The 15,704-nt window shown below is 44.7% G+C and overlaps 2 protein-coding genes across 4 annotated transcripts; both read right to left on the bottom strand.

The window, feature by feature from the left end:
- Positions 1 to 41: 41 nt before the first annotated feature.
- Positions 42 to 2,802, bottom strand: LOC146271647 (D-serine dehydratase). The gene is made up of 10 exons (XM_084708018.1): positions 2,663 to 2,802; positions 2,221 to 2,367; positions 1,957 to 2,086; positions 1,705 to 1,855; positions 1,434 to 1,614; positions 1,141 to 1,259; positions 914 to 1,040; positions 760 to 822; positions 576 to 681; positions 42 to 434 (listed from the first exon to the last, which is right to left on the bottom strand). Exons 2-10 carry the CDS (start codon positions 2,364 to 2,366, stop codon positions 345 to 347), a joined length of 1,113 nt encoding a protein of 370 aa, XP_084564144.1. The 5' UTR covers position 2,367; positions 2,663 to 2,802; the 3' UTR covers positions 42 to 344.
- An 861-nt stretch (positions 2,803 to 3,663) lies between these two features.
- Positions 3,664 to 14,529, bottom strand: col6a2 (collagen, type VI, alpha 2). 3 transcript variants are annotated; one of them, XM_084706769.1, is made up of 32 exons: positions 14,336 to 14,525; positions 13,187 to 13,277; positions 12,870 to 12,970; positions 12,433 to 12,576; positions 11,958 to 12,320; positions 11,668 to 11,688; positions 11,415 to 11,480; positions 11,226 to 11,324; positions 11,099 to 11,125; positions 10,917 to 10,943; positions 10,737 to 10,781; positions 10,514 to 10,567; positions 10,301 to 10,363; positions 10,157 to 10,219; positions 9,919 to 9,972; positions 9,788 to 9,823; positions 9,637 to 9,699; positions 9,332 to 9,394; positions 9,149 to 9,211; positions 8,921 to 8,983; positions 8,776 to 8,826; positions 8,542 to 8,640; positions 8,390 to 8,452; positions 8,200 to 8,235; positions 8,060 to 8,105; positions 7,800 to 7,952; positions 7,587 to 7,681; positions 7,313 to 7,494; positions 7,026 to 7,204; positions 6,884 to 6,922; positions 4,758 to 5,092; positions 3,664 to 4,583 (listed from the first exon to the last, which is right to left on the bottom strand). In XM_084706769.1, exons 2-32 carry the CDS (start codon positions 13,266 to 13,268, stop codon positions 4,317 to 4,319), a joined length of 3,042 nt encoding a protein of 1,013 aa, XP_084562895.1. In that variant the 5' UTR covers positions 13,269 to 13,277; positions 14,336 to 14,525; the 3' UTR covers positions 3,664 to 4,316. The 3 variants fall into 3 exon arrangements, with proteins under 3 accessions (XP_084562895.1, XP_084562897.1, XP_084562896.1); XM_084706771.1 differs by lacking the exons at positions 3,664 to 4,583; positions 4,758 to 5,092 and adding an exon at positions 5,254 to 5,942 and having other exon boundaries at positions 14,336 to 14,528; XM_084706770.1 differs by lacking the exons at positions 3,664 to 4,583; positions 4,758 to 5,092 and adding an exon at positions 5,949 to 6,576 and having other exon boundaries at positions 14,336 to 14,529.
- Positions 14,530 to 15,704: the final 1,175 nt, after the last annotated feature.

Below are 15,704 nucleotides of genomic sequence, written 5' to 3'. Positions count from 1 at the left end.
AAGCCCTTCTCATTTCAAGAAGTAAGAAGGGCTATACCACGTTACCAAATTAAATATGTTTCGCTGTGTTTAATTTGACATTCATTTGATTCCATACAATTGACAGTGCACTTATAACTTTATAGGTAGGTAGGAGGTGACTTTCTGCACGAGATATCCCAACAGAACTTACACAAAGTGAAAAACAAAGGTTTCATTTAAACAAACAACCGATTAAACGAAACTTATGTAAGTGTACATGCATTTTTATTTCACTTAAACAAGTGTTGATGCCTTCTAAAGTTAACATCCATAATCTAGTGTAAAACCACATCTCCATCCCCACAGTGCTTCACTGCATCCCATCACCACCCGCGTGTAGGTGTCCATCTCTCCACTAGACGACCCCCAGAGTGAACATGGTAAACAGGATGCATCATGGCTGTTGCACACGACTGAAGAACAAACACAAAAAACAAAGTTGGAATGTACACTACAATAAAATGCTACTTTTCTGGTTGTTTTTCAAAACTTTAGCTTTAGTTGCAGCCAATACAGTTCAATGCAATGGCTCTGTAATGTTCAGTGGTACTGACATGGTAGGGGATGAGTGTGAGGAGGGAGCCCAGGGGGAATCTGTCATAATCCAGCTTCCCTGAGATGGACTCCACTCTGCCATGCTCCTGGGTCATAGACAGGAGTCTGCAAGGGGACAGATAGTTGTATAATCGTGGATTCACTTCTGTCTAGTCTGTGATGGAGAGAGGGCATCTGTAGTACCTAAGGTCTGGGTGTCCTTCAATCATGGCATATCCAGTGGGAAGTTTTCCAGCTCCATCCAGGCTAAGAGAAGTCAACAGGAAGTTAATACAATAACAAGATTAAAACAGTTGTAATAAATTAAGCAACATTGTTTTCTGGACAACTGTGGTACCTCAGTCCTGTCCAGCCACAGTCTACGAGCAGCTGGTTCCTGTGAGGGCAGTGACTTATGACCCTGGTCAGCACTCTCACAGCCACATCCTCCAGAGAACAAGAGCCAATCACAGACTGCTGAACATCTACAAATAAAGACAACAGTAAAAAGGGATTTAACATTTAGGCTGTTCTGAAGAGATTCATGACTTTATATAAAGGACACACATATATTCTATCACTGACCATAGAAGGTGTAATTTCCTGGGTGCACCTCGCTGAGTTTGGCCATGTCTGTGACAGGATGGCTACAGGAGGGGGTGGAGCCAATACTAGACTTGCAAGTGATGCCCAAACCTTTCAGTCTGTGGAGAGACAAGCAGTCCTTGTGTGTCTTACGTACTGTTCAGCACAGACTATTCCAAACTACATCCAAACCTTTATTAGAAAAAAAACTACATTCAGCATTTCACACGGAATAATACGGAATGTGTGTTTGTCTGAAAGTCAAGAGTGTCGTTATTAAAAGTGGGCCTTACTTCTCTATGAACTGCAGAGTGAATGTGGTGGTATCCTGAGCGACTGTCTGTATTTGCTCCACCCCTCTGCAATTATAGCTGTTCCCACAGTGGGCATAAATCCCAGTCAGCTTCACTTCATCAGCCTCAGAGATGGCCTGAGCCAATCGCAGGGCCTCAGGCTCAGAGTGGAGCACGCCAGCTATGGAACAGAACACTCCGGAACATTATCAGACATAAACTCCACTTCAGCTTCCAGGGTTTGACATGTACAGAACGAAGCATTCTTCACCTCTCCCATTGCCACAGTCCAGTTTGAGCCACACCTGCCACTTTTTTCCCTCCCCTAGCGGTCTCTTTCTCAACTGGTCCAGAGCATCATGGTGGTCCAGTAACACCTGGAATACGGTCAACTTCTCTGACAGGACAGCACAGCGCTCCACCTACGCACACACACACCCACACCCACACACACACACAAACAAACTGTAGGGTGAGCTGTGAAGGGTGTATTGTACCATTTCATTGGGTAAGAGAAGGCTACCTTGTCAAAGGGTAGAGGGTAAGCATACAGGATGTCATCATATCCATGGTCGGCATAGAAACAGGCCTCTGCAAGAGTGGAGACAACGATGCATCTCCGAGACCCTCCTGTCATTATGTCAGCACACTCACTAGTAGACACACACACATCAAGACAAACTCAGATAAAATGACTGATTGGCATCTGTAGTTAATCATAAAACCCTGTAATTTGTTATAAAGGTGTGTGTTATAGTTTCTTTACACGTGTGTGGTTGCCTCTTACAGAGTTTTATGGGTCTTCATATGTGGTCTCAGTTGGATTCCCAAGTTCTGACAGCGTTCTTTCATTCTGTCAGAATTCCTCTTCACAATGTCCACATCCACCACCAAGGCAGGCGTGCACAGGGCAGATATAGGGTCCCCCTCCATACTACAGCAATTATGTTTAGGTTTTACTCTCAAGTTATGTCCTTCTCACATAGTCCAAAGTATCGTAATGAGTTGGTATGACGTAACTACTTCTGCGTCCAAAATTACAGTTAGGCCTAGTTCTTTGAATATAAACCTTGGACCAAGATCGACTAACTGCATAAACCAACAAACAACGCTCAATTAAATCAGTGCGCCTGACTAATTTCGAACATAAGTGACAGTATAGTAGGCTAAAGCACATTGAACAAGTCTGCACACCAAAACGCTTTTACACCATCAAATTTGCTACTCACCCACAAATCGTAGCCGTAACTGTTTGCAATTACGTTATTTTAGCCTAGGGCCTACAATTTAAGTAGATTTGTTTGCAAAGTGGACATTCCTAGGAAAGTCTACACTGTGTTCGTTTGGGTCAAAGGCTGTCAATTTCTTTTCTACGGTGTCCTCAAGTGATCAAAATGTAGTCTACAATACGAATTTAAGATGATGCTTGCATATACACTAATGAAACTAAATCATGATAAACTATACTTCAACCTTTAAAATGCTTCTCGTTTTGTTAACCAGAAAAAGTTTAACGTGTAGGCTGTATGATATGAGATATAATTGTGTTTGAAGAACATAGCATGTTGTCCCATAGGTTAGCCTAACATTTGCAATGGTGCGCATTTAGTATTGGGAGCATAGCATTTATGTGTGAGTAATTTGGCCTAATTATATTTATATATTTTTTTTTAAATTATGAATACCTATTTATAGGCCTACTTGTAAATTTCCCAACAATCATAAATGGAGTAGCTTTCCTATGCAGTATGTTTTAAACAGCAGAGGGCATTATGGAGCAAGTGTGAGTTTATCTACTTTTTACAGTACGGTCAGCTGGCAGCCTTTTGCGAGATACATTTATGTAGGCCCTATGCCTATTTATCACTAATCGGTCAGCCAAACATCTACACACGCGGCACTGCACATCCTAGGGTCCTGAGCAATGACTGTAAAACATTTTTAAGGTTCAATTTCAAAACTCTTTGGTTAAAACGTTTGAACCCTTAAAATTGGCTTATCTCCCAGAACAGTTTTGATTGACCTCTCATCTATGAGATATCTGGGAGCCAATGTGTATGAGAACAGGGCCTGTAGGTTATTTTTGATCCAGAGCAAGCGGTCTAGAATGGACACAGATGTTTCACCTCAAAGTGAAAAGGAACCAGATGCAACACATATGAACATTTCAAATGCACACATAAATACAAATGCAGTAGGCATGTGAATGGGCACACGTACACACATGGGCTCAAAACAGTTGGCTTTATTATACTTCATGTTTACAAATGCACTGAACATTTTTACTTGTGTGTGTGTGTGTGTGTGTGTATGTGTGTGCGAGGGTGCGCATGTGTGGTATAGAGCAAATAATTCAGACATTTGATGTTCAAATTGTCTGGTCTAGAAAAGACAACAACAATAAGAGCCATTTATTGATGTCAAACTGTTTGACAAACATGGAGACAGCATTGTCTGTCTACTTTAGCACCTTTTGTGTAAATACTGACTTAGTGATATCGACACACAGGGAGTTGTCTACAAAATAAAAATGAAACAAAATACAGAACACCTACAATTGAAGTTCTACACATTCAGTATCAGTACACCCCTTTTCTACTTTGAGTGTCTTTGGTTTGCAGTGCTGACCATAGAATTAGAACGAATATAACAGACATTTCTATTCCAATTGACTATTTATGGTGTTTGTGTGCCTTCTGTTGGCCCTAGTTAGACTGTTGGGTATACTGATATGTCTGATCATAATTATGGCTCTCTCAGTGCTGTAAACATGCAGTAATTGCCACAATGCCACTAACCTGGATGTCCATGGACTTAATAATTTGTGTATTGTTTTCGTTCTACTTATTCTAATTCTATGGTATTGAGCTTCTTAGATGCTCACTAGCATATCCAGCGAAGGAAGCGGTCAAAGAAATTGGGTTTTTCCAGGGTGGTGAAGTCTGCCCCTCTGAAGATGGCCGAATGGTCCCCCAATGCGACCTTATGCAGCACTTCCTGGTCTGTGTCAGTTCCCATGGCAATCACCGTGGAAACTCCCTCTGCCCTCCTCATGGCAGAAACACCCTCATCCAGGCTTTCGCTGGCAGTGATGCCATCAGTGATGAACACGAACGACAGCTCAGCATTACGACGTGCCAAACGGCTGCCCTGTGACACACAGACATCAGAATGGACATGTTTGGACATGGTTTCAGGTTAGTAGTAGCTGATGTACTGTAGATAAGCGCTCAAAAGTAGACTGTCATTGCGTCATCCAGGTTTGTGGTTCACACAGTGGCAATCAATCCCTGTGTGTAGGTGTGTTTGTGTGTGCTTCTTTACCTGCGACATCACAAGGTTGTTGACGGCGTGGATGATAGCAGTTCCCAAAGAGGAGGATGAGTCCATGTACGTCATACCGGCCAGCGAATCAGCGATCACTGTCAGATTATGTGTAAGCGCAAACTCCACCCTCTGCTCTGTTTGGCTTCCATACTGCAGCAGGGCGAATCGTGCATTCCTCTCATCGGATTGGTCATTGGCTAGCGTGAGGCGGCGAGCCACATTCTCAATGAATGTGCGAGCCCGTCTGTGATTCTCCAGACCCATCCTTTCGGAACCATCCAGCATGAACACCACGTCTACAGGACGCTGGACACAGCTGGCCACCGCAGGTTCTGGAACACAAACACGCACACAGGAATGTGAACCCCTTTTAAATGTCTGTCCCATATGATGTAGCAATAACGTCAAGTATTTACATGTACCAAAGACACTCCTAATTCAGTTCCCACCAGAAATGAATGAATCACACCAACAGTAACACGTCAGAACAACATGACCGGTTCACTTTGATGTAGAACTTTATTTCACTTCATGAAACATACACAATTTAAAAGATATGTCACATTAGCATGTTGCAGTCATAGCCAGTAATACAGTAAGGTTGCCTCTCTGAGACCTCTCACAGATCAATATTTTCACAGCCAAACATTTACTCATTCTCCTATACAAACAAAACTACATACATGCAGTAAAACGATAGCAAATTATTATTATCAATTAAATTAATAATAATAATGTATTATTTGGATGTTTGGAATACGGCTACATATTTGATCCTCTTCCAACCTGCATCAAGCAGTCCCCATGCAGTGTAACTTAGCTACACTGGGGTGCTGGATGACTCACATATAAACTTCTAGCCTACAATCCATCACAACCATCCATCACAGCCATCCATTCATAACCTAAACATGTAATGCATTCAGCCAGCGCCACCATGACATTCAGAGAAAAACAGGATGTCAAAGTAATAGCAGGGATAGCAGTAACTATGGTGATGTGCAAAACTGCAAAACAATCCTTCCAGAGTGACTCAAGGCTAGTGGTGTGGTTCACGGTGGAAACATGGGTGTGAACACAGGCATCTATGAATGGCTGCATACAGGCTCAGCCTGAGCTCACTTCACTGAGCTCTGTGTGTGATGGACTGGCGACATCACCATGTTCCAATGAATGGAAAACCTTGCTCGTTATGGAAAGAGAAATATCTGTCATATAATTGTTTGATTTCCATGATGGTTTCATGAGAAAAAGTAAACATTGCAACTAAGAAGGGACGATTTGCAATGGATAACAACCAAGAAGTCTGAAGAAGTCCACCTGTTTTCTGACATTTGGTCCAATTTTAAAGCTTAATACTCTTGATTTTTGCCCAACAGAAGTGTAATGATGACCCTATAGATTATAATGCCCATGGGTGAGTTAAAGTGCATTATTATCCGCAAAAACACCAAGAGCTTAGATTGTCATGACAGAGTTAAAATTTAAGCAGAGACTAAGTCTAAGGCTGGCTAGCATGGTTTTAACTATTTGCAGAGTCCTAGGGCTTTTTCAGGGTCTCCCATAATGTCACCGTAGACTAGCTTGAAAGAATCGATGAAAAGCTGGGTCCACTGGTGCCTGTCAGGTCCCTGGGACAGCTTGGCCCTCTGGGCTGTGTAGGCCATGGTCGCCACGCCAACCCCATACTGCTTCTCACTGAGACCGCTCAGCAGACTGGCCACGCCCCCAACAGTGGTGGGAACCAATAAGGGGCTGCCTTCCTCTGACAAAGGTTCCCAGGGGGGAGGGACCAGACCATCCAACACACCCCCTCCTGCAACAAGTGGGTGGAAAGCTAGAGTGGGCGGAGTCCCACACCACGACGCAGCAGAGACCCAACTGGGTCAAATCAAATGGACCCTGATAGTACGCAACGTTACGCTAAGCACGGAATGATACGATGACGTCAGTTAGATTACGAGACCTGCAGTTGACACTCAAACCCAATGCTGGATACTTTGGATGAAAATCGTTTTTCTGGCTCTGGAGTATTGCGATTAAGGTGGGTCCCACGGCAATGTGTAGGCAGCTAAAAGACAACATTCACACCTACCCCCCCCCCAACATGAAAACAAACTTACCGGTTTTACAGGGAAGGTCAGGGCAGACAATGACAGGCTCTGGATGAGAAGACAGAAAGAGCGGGCTCCGTTTCATAAAAGCTCTTATAGACTAGACAAGCGGATGTGTGTGAAAGGTTTTTTTTGGGAGGGGGTGTTGTACCTGGGCAGAGCACATGCTCTATCCTGTCGATGAACTCCTCGGCCACCAGATCAGCAAAGCGTTTCATTCCCATCACCCTGCCTTCTCTCTGGCAGGCGATACTCTTCAGACTCTCGCTCTCTTCCTCCTTCTCAAACATGTCCCCAATACCAATAGCATTCACATCCACACTGGGATCACTACACACACACAAACACACAAACACAAACACACACATTGGAGAGTTGCCATATTGATTCCCTCCCCCACCCCCCAACACACACATTTCACACACACTCTCATGGTACCTGCACAGGTAGGTGAGCAGCGTGTCGTCGTCTCTCGGGTCAAAGCGTCCATCAGTGATGACCACAACAGTGACGTTGGCTTTAGCTCGGCGACTGTCCTTGATCAGGTTATCGTAGGCGTACTTCAGAGCTGACGGGGTCCAAGTCCCACCAGCGATCCACTCGAGACGCTTCACCGCATCCTGCAGCGGGAGCCAATCAGAATGTAGGAGGGTGTGTGAGAGAGGAATGGAATATACTATCTGCGTGTGGTTGTGTGCGTGTGTGTGTGTACCTTGAAGGCAGACAGTGAGTCGATCTTGGAGTCGTTCAGACGAATGGCTTGGAAGGTTCCACTGTGACTGTACTGTACAACACCCACTCTAGTACCTGAGGAGAAATATACTGTTACTACACACAAACACACACACACACTCATGCACAAACACATGTCATGTGCCCATGCCCGTGCACACACACAAACACACACCAAAGTGAGCCTGCTTACCTGTTTCTGAATTGGGGTCTTTGGCCATAGATCCCAGTCTGTTCATGGTATTGATGACAAAATTCTTCTCCAGAGTGAAGTTGGTCAGACCGACTGACTCTGAACTGTCAATTACAAACACAATGTCCAACGCACCGCATCGCTTCTCACAATCTGTAGGAAGACACACAATCACACTTGGTTACATGTGAACACACACGTATACACACACAGGAACACTGTAAGGAACATTGTTTTAGATATTCAGTTATAGTACTAACCACAGCAGCCGCAGGTCTCTCTAACGTAGTTCATCACATCACACTCCTACAAGAACATCACATGAAATCACTTGACATCACGCTCAGACAACATCAAATGTCCATGACAAACGTGGTACAGTGGAAGGAGATGGTCTTACTGTAAGGCCAGGGTCTCCCTGAGGGCCGGGATCTCCCTGGAGAGGAAGACAAAATCACAACATGTCATTCTAGTGTTGTGGGCTAGTCATTAGCTCTATGAAATGGGGTCTAGTTCAGACTGGTAGACAAACAACATCTAGGTGAAGTGTAGACTGTGTGATATGGGTTAGTGCGTATGTTAGTGCTTACGTCTGTTCCTCCCTCTCCTCTAGGTCCTCTTGAGCCAGGTTCTCCCTGTGATCCCGGATCACCCTGTGATTCAAAGAGAGGCGTGTTGGACAGAGACCGTGCCGGAACATTATTCAGCTCTTCAGTCCAGATGAGATGAACATGTTACTTACTTCTTTTCCTGGAGTTCCTTTGATTCCTGGACTTCCCTTTGGTCCACAATCTCCTCTGCCTCCTCTGGGGCCAGGGACACCCTTCCCTCCTCGTTCACCCTGTGCGCACGCACACACACACACACACACATACACACATATTTATTTGATTGGTTTATAAGTGTGTGTGAGAGACTGCTTTGTACTAGTTAGAATATGACATTGCTGGGTGAACGTGTATGTATGTGTTTGTACCGATGGTCCTCTGGGTCCTGGATAACTGAAACCAGCTCTTCCTTGGTCACCCTAGATGAAGACAGAGACATGTCACACCAAATACCAAATGAAAACATCTTAAGTCATGTGGAACACACACACAAACCCAAACACAGATGTGTACCTTAGGTCCAGGGGCACCAGCTTCACCTCCAGGTCCAGCATCCCCTGGGTCACCGCGGGATCCCTATCAGACAAATAGTGTTGAGCACAGAATCAAAAATACCACCCCTACAGTTCTGAGGTCAATCTAACGCTTCTTGAATGACGTCACTTGGAAATGAGTGATGATGAGTTCTGGAGCATTTGGGGAAAGCAGTCTAAACAGACCAAGACACACGGGTGAACTCACGTTTCTTCCTGGTTCTCCTGGGGAACCGGGAAGGCCTCTTGGCCCTGGTAGTCCGTTGTCCCCCTGCACATGTGGCATAGGAGAAAAGAGGGTGAGGAGTTTGGCTGTGGATTGGTGAACTGGGTGTGCTGAGTGTCCAGGCTGTATGGAGGGGATCGGGGTTATGGATTCACTAGACATTACCTTGGTTCCTTTGTTTCCTACTTCGCCTGGAAGACCTCTCTTCCCCTCAGGCCCGCCCTCACCCTGAAACACACAAGCACTTTCAGAGGTAGGCACTGTTATGTCTACAACCCCACAGATATAGTGGTATGAAGACTGACTTCACAGAAAGGCGTTTATTAACGTTGATTCATTGATACTTACTTTGATTCCTCGACATATTATCGGCTGGCTTGGTAAGAGAACCCTGAATGCTTATCTCGAACATCATGGAGACTAACTTCAAGTGTGTGTGTTTGATTGTGCGTGTGGAGTGGGGAACATACTCGTTCTCCTTTAGATCCATCTGGTCCTTGAGTTCCCTTTGGTCCGAAGTCTCCTCTTCTTCCCTACACAGGCGAATAACCATCAGACAACCAACACCAGACCACACCACTCACACATGCAGAATACACAGGGAGGTCAAAATGTTCTTACTGGTTCTCCTTTAGATCCTGGTCCTCCATTAGTTCCCTAGAAGAGAAGATTACACTCATAAATGTACACACAAAGAGAGACCTTGTGTTTGTTTATGTGTGTGTGTATGTTTTGGGGGGGTGGTATCTTACAGGAGAACCTTTCTGTCCTGGAAAGCCAGGTGAGCCAGGACTCCCTCTCTCTCCCTATGAAAAAACAACATGGTTAATCTCTGACCTCATCAAATCTAATCTTGGACCTCATGAGGAGCAACATGAACCCCTGGGGGAGGCTCATGTTCTGAAATGATCTGTTCAATGTTGTGACTGGTAGCTACAAGACTCAGGTCAACACGATAGGCTACATGTTGGGATGTCACTTCCTGTTTACCTTCGGTCCACCCTCTCCTGTTAAGCCAGGTGGGCCTGATCTTCCTGGGCGACCTGAATCTCCCTGGAGACAGAGCACACACAGTAAGCTATGTAGCTAGGTAACAGTGGAGTAAATGGTCTGGTGTGCGTGTATTTCTTGTACCTTCTCTCCCTCTGCGCCAGGCAGTCCTGGATCGCCGACGTTTCCAGGGTGACCATCGAGACCCTGCCACATAATAAACACAGAAACATATCAGACACACACACAACCTACCAAAACATTGGTTCTTGTACACCCAAATCTTAAACCCCTTGGTAAATGTCTACAATGTCCCATGAACACATACAGTGGTTATCTAACCCACAGTATTCTTACCCTGTCACCTGGGTCTCCTTTGCAACCAGGAGAACCAATCCGTCCAATTTTTCCCTAAGAGAGAAAGACAGAGGGACAAATGCAGAGAGAAATAGAGAGAGGGAGTGGCAGAACATAAATACAATCCATCATCCATCAAAACTTCCCACAGTAAAGGTTCCATTGACTGAAGTCCTTCCTACTCCTCCCCAACCATTCCTCTCCTCTTCTTCTCCATTCTTACCTTCTGTCCATCTGTCCCGTTGCGTCCTGGGAGGCCCCCTTCGCCCTGATAAGGGAGAGATGAGGCGAGAGGTCATTTAGAAGAGTTCTAAATCAGAACTCTGATTTAGGTGATGATTGACTGACTATTTGCAATCGGCAACATACTGTCTAAACATGATGGATATGTATGGAGACCTACCTTCTTCCCATCAGATCCAATTTCTCCCTGTAACAAAACACAGGATGCACATATTCCATCAGCACAACAACAAATCAATAATCCATATTGCAGCATCATTGTGAATAAGGGAGTAGAATAGAATTCATATCGAAAAAATACTCATCTGATAATTGAGATTTGTCAGACAAAATGTCACTCACCTTTTCGCCTCTCAGACCTGCCTCACCCTGCAAGGATAAAAGGATGGGACAAAAGTTACTGAATACAGCACAAATCATTACGAGAATGTATTGAGTGTGAAAGACTGAAGGAATCGTGTAATCTTACTTTGACACCGGGTTGACCGATGGGTCCCTCAATACCGGGGTCACCCTGTCGCCCACTGTCACCCTTAGGGCCAGGGTCTCCATTGTCTCCTTTGGCCCCCTAGAAAACACACACAACAGAGTAAAATAAATGTGCAGTGTTTAAGAGTTGGTATGTATGTGCTCGTGTGTGTGGTTGTGAGTAACTCACTTTTTGCCCTCTGTGTCCTTTTGGGCCGGGAGGTCCTGGTGTCTCCAGGCACTTCACCTCATAACACTGGGAGAAAAATGAGACATCATCCAAACCTTGTTTCATGATCATATTACACCATTATATCACAGTGTAGGTCTACTGCGATTCTCTGCATCAAGACACAAATCCATGCAGTTCCAATCATAACATCGGGATGTGAATTGGTGCTGCCCCCTGCTGGAGAACCCTTTAACAGCAGCTTATGACTCACCTCCTGATATGCCAGATGGGTCTGTGAACGGAAAAAGACCAGTGTTAGAAATGCACGTAACCCAGGATCAAGACATGGTGTGTTTGGTGAGTGTGTTTCTTTATGTGTGTTTGCATGTGTATGCGTTTGGTGTGTGTGGTTTGGAGTGTGATTGTGTATGTTTTGATGTGTCTATGTGCAAGTGTGTGTGTTTGGTGAGTGTGACTTGTGTGTTTGTGTGTCATTTGGTGTGTGTTTCTGTATGTGCATATTTGCGTGTGTGTGTGTGTGCAAGTGTTTGTGTGTGGTACCATGGTCTGGATGATGCGGTCGATGGTGGCGTCCTGTATGATCGCCCTGCCCTGGCTCAGGTCCACAGCCATGAAATCCCTCCTATACACGGCAGCTGGAGAGTTGGCGATCTCTTTCAGACCCATCTCGTCCACGTTCTTGGATGCCGCCACCACAAACATCTTGATGCCCGCTTCGCGTGCCCTTTCTGCCGTCACCTTGATCCCCTCGCAGGGGTTTCCCGTCACATGACCATCGGTGATGACCACAGCGAATTTCCGAGAGCCACTTTCGGATGGATTGTTCACCATTTCTTGGGTCATTTTGTTGAGGGCACAGTCAATGTGGGTGCCCTTACCCAGGTACCTGATTCCCCGGACAGCCTATCATAAACAACAACAACAACCATAGTACATGAATGTGACTGATATCATCCCCAGGGGTACGTGTGTCTTTGAGAGCGTGTGCCACAGTTCGTGAGTGAGCGTTCCCCACCTGGATGAAGGTATCCTTGGACGTGATGGGACTGAACACCTGCTGTGTTTGGGAGAAGTGCAGTCCGCCGATGGACCAGCGCATCTGCACCAAGCCTTTGTACTCCACATTTTCAAGACGCGATGCAAAGCGCTCTGCAAACGTCTATGCAGACACACACACATAACGATGTTCATCATTATCTATCATTAAAACATATTGAAGGTATTTCTATGATGTGAGGATGGAGTGACATTTATGTTATCACACTGCGTTACAACAATTGTTGAGTGGAAGTGATGATGTTGCACAGAGATCTAAAGGGCTATGGGTGCATCTACCTGAACTGAACTATGTGATGTCATATCATAATTATCATACACAATTATATTATAGGAAATGGACAATGGAATGCTAAATGTGGGTGTCAGTATAGATGGTGATAGTCAAGCAGCAACCTTGATGCTCTCGACCAGTGCTCCAGGAGGCTGCTCTTGTAGAGCGATGGTCTCAGACGTGTCAATCACAAAATATACATCCAAAACACAGTCATGTTTCTCTGGAAGGGTAAACACACAGCCTGGTTATGACGTCTAAAAGTGTCTTCAAAATTGTATCCATCCATTATATGATTTCTTCCCTGTTCAGTGCCAGCTTTTTTTTTTGCAGTACAACAGCAATTAGAAATTATCTGCTCAACTTTAGGTTGACTGACATCCTTTTTGACTGAATGTGATTTTGTGTTAAAATTAGGAGTTGGCATTTGGAAACTTACTGGTGCAGTCTGTGGTGATCTGGGCTTGTACCACAGCTCCAAACAGGAAGCACAATGTGATGACCTCTAACCCCAGCATCATCCTCTCCACCTGCATGATGGAGAGATCTGAGTCAAAGACTGATTGGTCTCAATGTGTGACTGTTCTCTCTCTAGTCCAATTGAGAGAGACCCTTGTTGACACAACCCTTGTTGACACAACCCTTGTTGACACAACCCTTGTTGACACAACTCTGGACAGCAGAACATGGAACCCATGGCAACAACATGAAAATAATGTCCATGTCCATCAGACAGAGAAACAGACCTAACCTTTAGAACATCAAATGAAAAGTTTAAAGTATGATTTTTTCAATAATACTACATTCAACTTATTTCCTGCAAAACATTCACTGGCCTATTCTGACTAGAGAAAGGGGGCTGTCCAGTCAATCCTTTAGGTCGATGGTTTGATGGTGGCCGCACATGGTAAGTACAATAAGGATGACAACTAACTTGCAGGGCTCTCGAGTTTCAGGCATTTGCTGTGAGACTCACATTTCAGCCATTTCTTAAGCTCTCAAGCAACACCTTGTATTTCTCACGCATTTCCACCATCGAACCCCCCTCCCGCAGTTCAAGGAGAACTTGAGAGCCCTGATGACAACTAATGTGAAGTCAAGACTCAAGACTGGATGCATTTGGGCCTTCCCAATTAGTTTTTACATTCCGCACCAGGCGCGTAACTGTTGCCCCCTCTAGTGGTCAGACATCGAAACATGTGGGAATACGATGCAGAGAAGAGGGGGTATTTGGTGCCAGCGTTGAGTCAGTCAGTCAGTCAGACAGTACTGCATTTCACAATATCATCCTAAACTGTTAATTGATTTACAAGTATTTTTAATCCATGGCCTCTGATGGAGGTCTTTAAAAATAATTCTGGAAAATATGGTTTGATTTTTTGGGAAACATGATCGAGTCCAGGTTTGAGTAGAAGTATAGTTACCTTAATGGCAGGTTCCCTTACTGCCGTCAGTCAACTTAGAACAGAGCCATAAAAAAGAATGACGACGAACAGCATTCAGGAAGATAGAGAGAAAAGGAGAAGGGGAAAGAAAAGTAGGAAGGTGAGAGGCTGGCGGACGATGTGCGTGCGTAAAAGTTACTCACCAAACTTTCGAAGACCTAACCTTCCACACAGTAACGTTCCAGACAGCAATATTTTGTCGGTCAATTTATCATCTCTTTGTGAAATACGGAATACAATGTGTTCAAGGGGAAAACGATGATAAAGTCCCTGGTGCGCGCTTGCTACCCGCAGAAGAGGCGCTCGCCCTCCCTCTTCAGCCAAACTCAGTCGCCGTGATCCCTCCTCCTGTACGGGTTCACAGATGCTCTTCAAATCTTCCACTTGGAGGCGCCGTGGGTCCATTCGTCCAAATCTGCGTGCGTGTGTGTGTATGTTGTTTATTTCACTTGGAATTTGAAAACTCAACGTTGACATACATACAGCCCCCCCCCCACACACACACACTTATAAACAGGTTGCCATGTCCGTCCGCTACTACAAAAAAATTTGATAACGTTATTACAGTACCTTGCAGTGGATATGTGCGTAACCTCCGGCGCACGGTGCTACTTTCATGTTTTTGAGCTAGAGTTTATCTGGTCTTTTGTTTGTAATCTGACACATGTGGAACTTCTGATTAAAATAGAACTGCATAAAAAATACGAATTTAGTCAATCCCTCTCTCTTTCCAAAACCACAAGGATTATCGGCCTCTGCGCTGTCTGGTTTTAATTTGCAGACACATGGATGGAGGGGAGTTTATACACTCAGTCAGTCCTGTATACACTTTTAACAACTCAATATCACTGCCTATCTGTCCTGGATGTTTATAAATGCGTTTTTGAGTGGTGAATGTATATTTTTGTTGGTGGTCATTCTGTGGGAGGTCTACACTTGCTGGTTTACACTCACACATTTATAAAACGTTGTGTGTCAAGTTATTGTGCAAGTTTGACTGCCATTTTTTATGGTGTACAAATCTACACTAATAACAATAGCAGGGTGCAATCTAGAAGTGTGTGTTTGTCTGTGCTCATGGTGTTTAGTGGAAGTGTGTTCGGCTGATTATGGATACAGCCCAACCTCACAACCACAATATGAGACCAGTAACAGCACTATTGAGGAGAACATAACAGTAACTTGTTTACTTGCTAAACAGTTTATAGGTAGGGAGAATAAGAGTGGTGGACAAAGGAAGAGAAGAGAGCAGGATAGTATGAAGTAAAGAGAGGGAAAGCTACTACTGACCAGGGTTTTATATAAACACTTCAACTTCTCCCTGACTTGGCCAGGGCAAAATGTCTCCTTAAACAGAGAGGAGAAAAGCGAGGGACCGGCGTTTGTGTGTATATGAGTGTGCATGTGTGTGTGTGTGTGTGTGTGTGTGAGAGAGAAACAGTTGTGTGGTGGGGGGGGGGATCTGGTCTCTCTCAAGAGTGACTCATAGAGGAGGAATGACCCCCCCCCCCC

This window comes from Hypomesus nipponensis, chromosome 10 (assembly GCF_054491055.1).
Source record: "Hypomesus nipponensis isolate SF chromosome 10, ASM5449105v1, whole genome shotgun sequence".
In the NCBI taxonomy this organism is placed as follows: domain Eukaryota; kingdom Metazoa; phylum Chordata; class Actinopteri; order Osmeriformes; family Osmeridae; genus Hypomesus; species Hypomesus nipponensis.
This window is presented reverse-complemented; position numbering and strand designations above follow the sequence as displayed.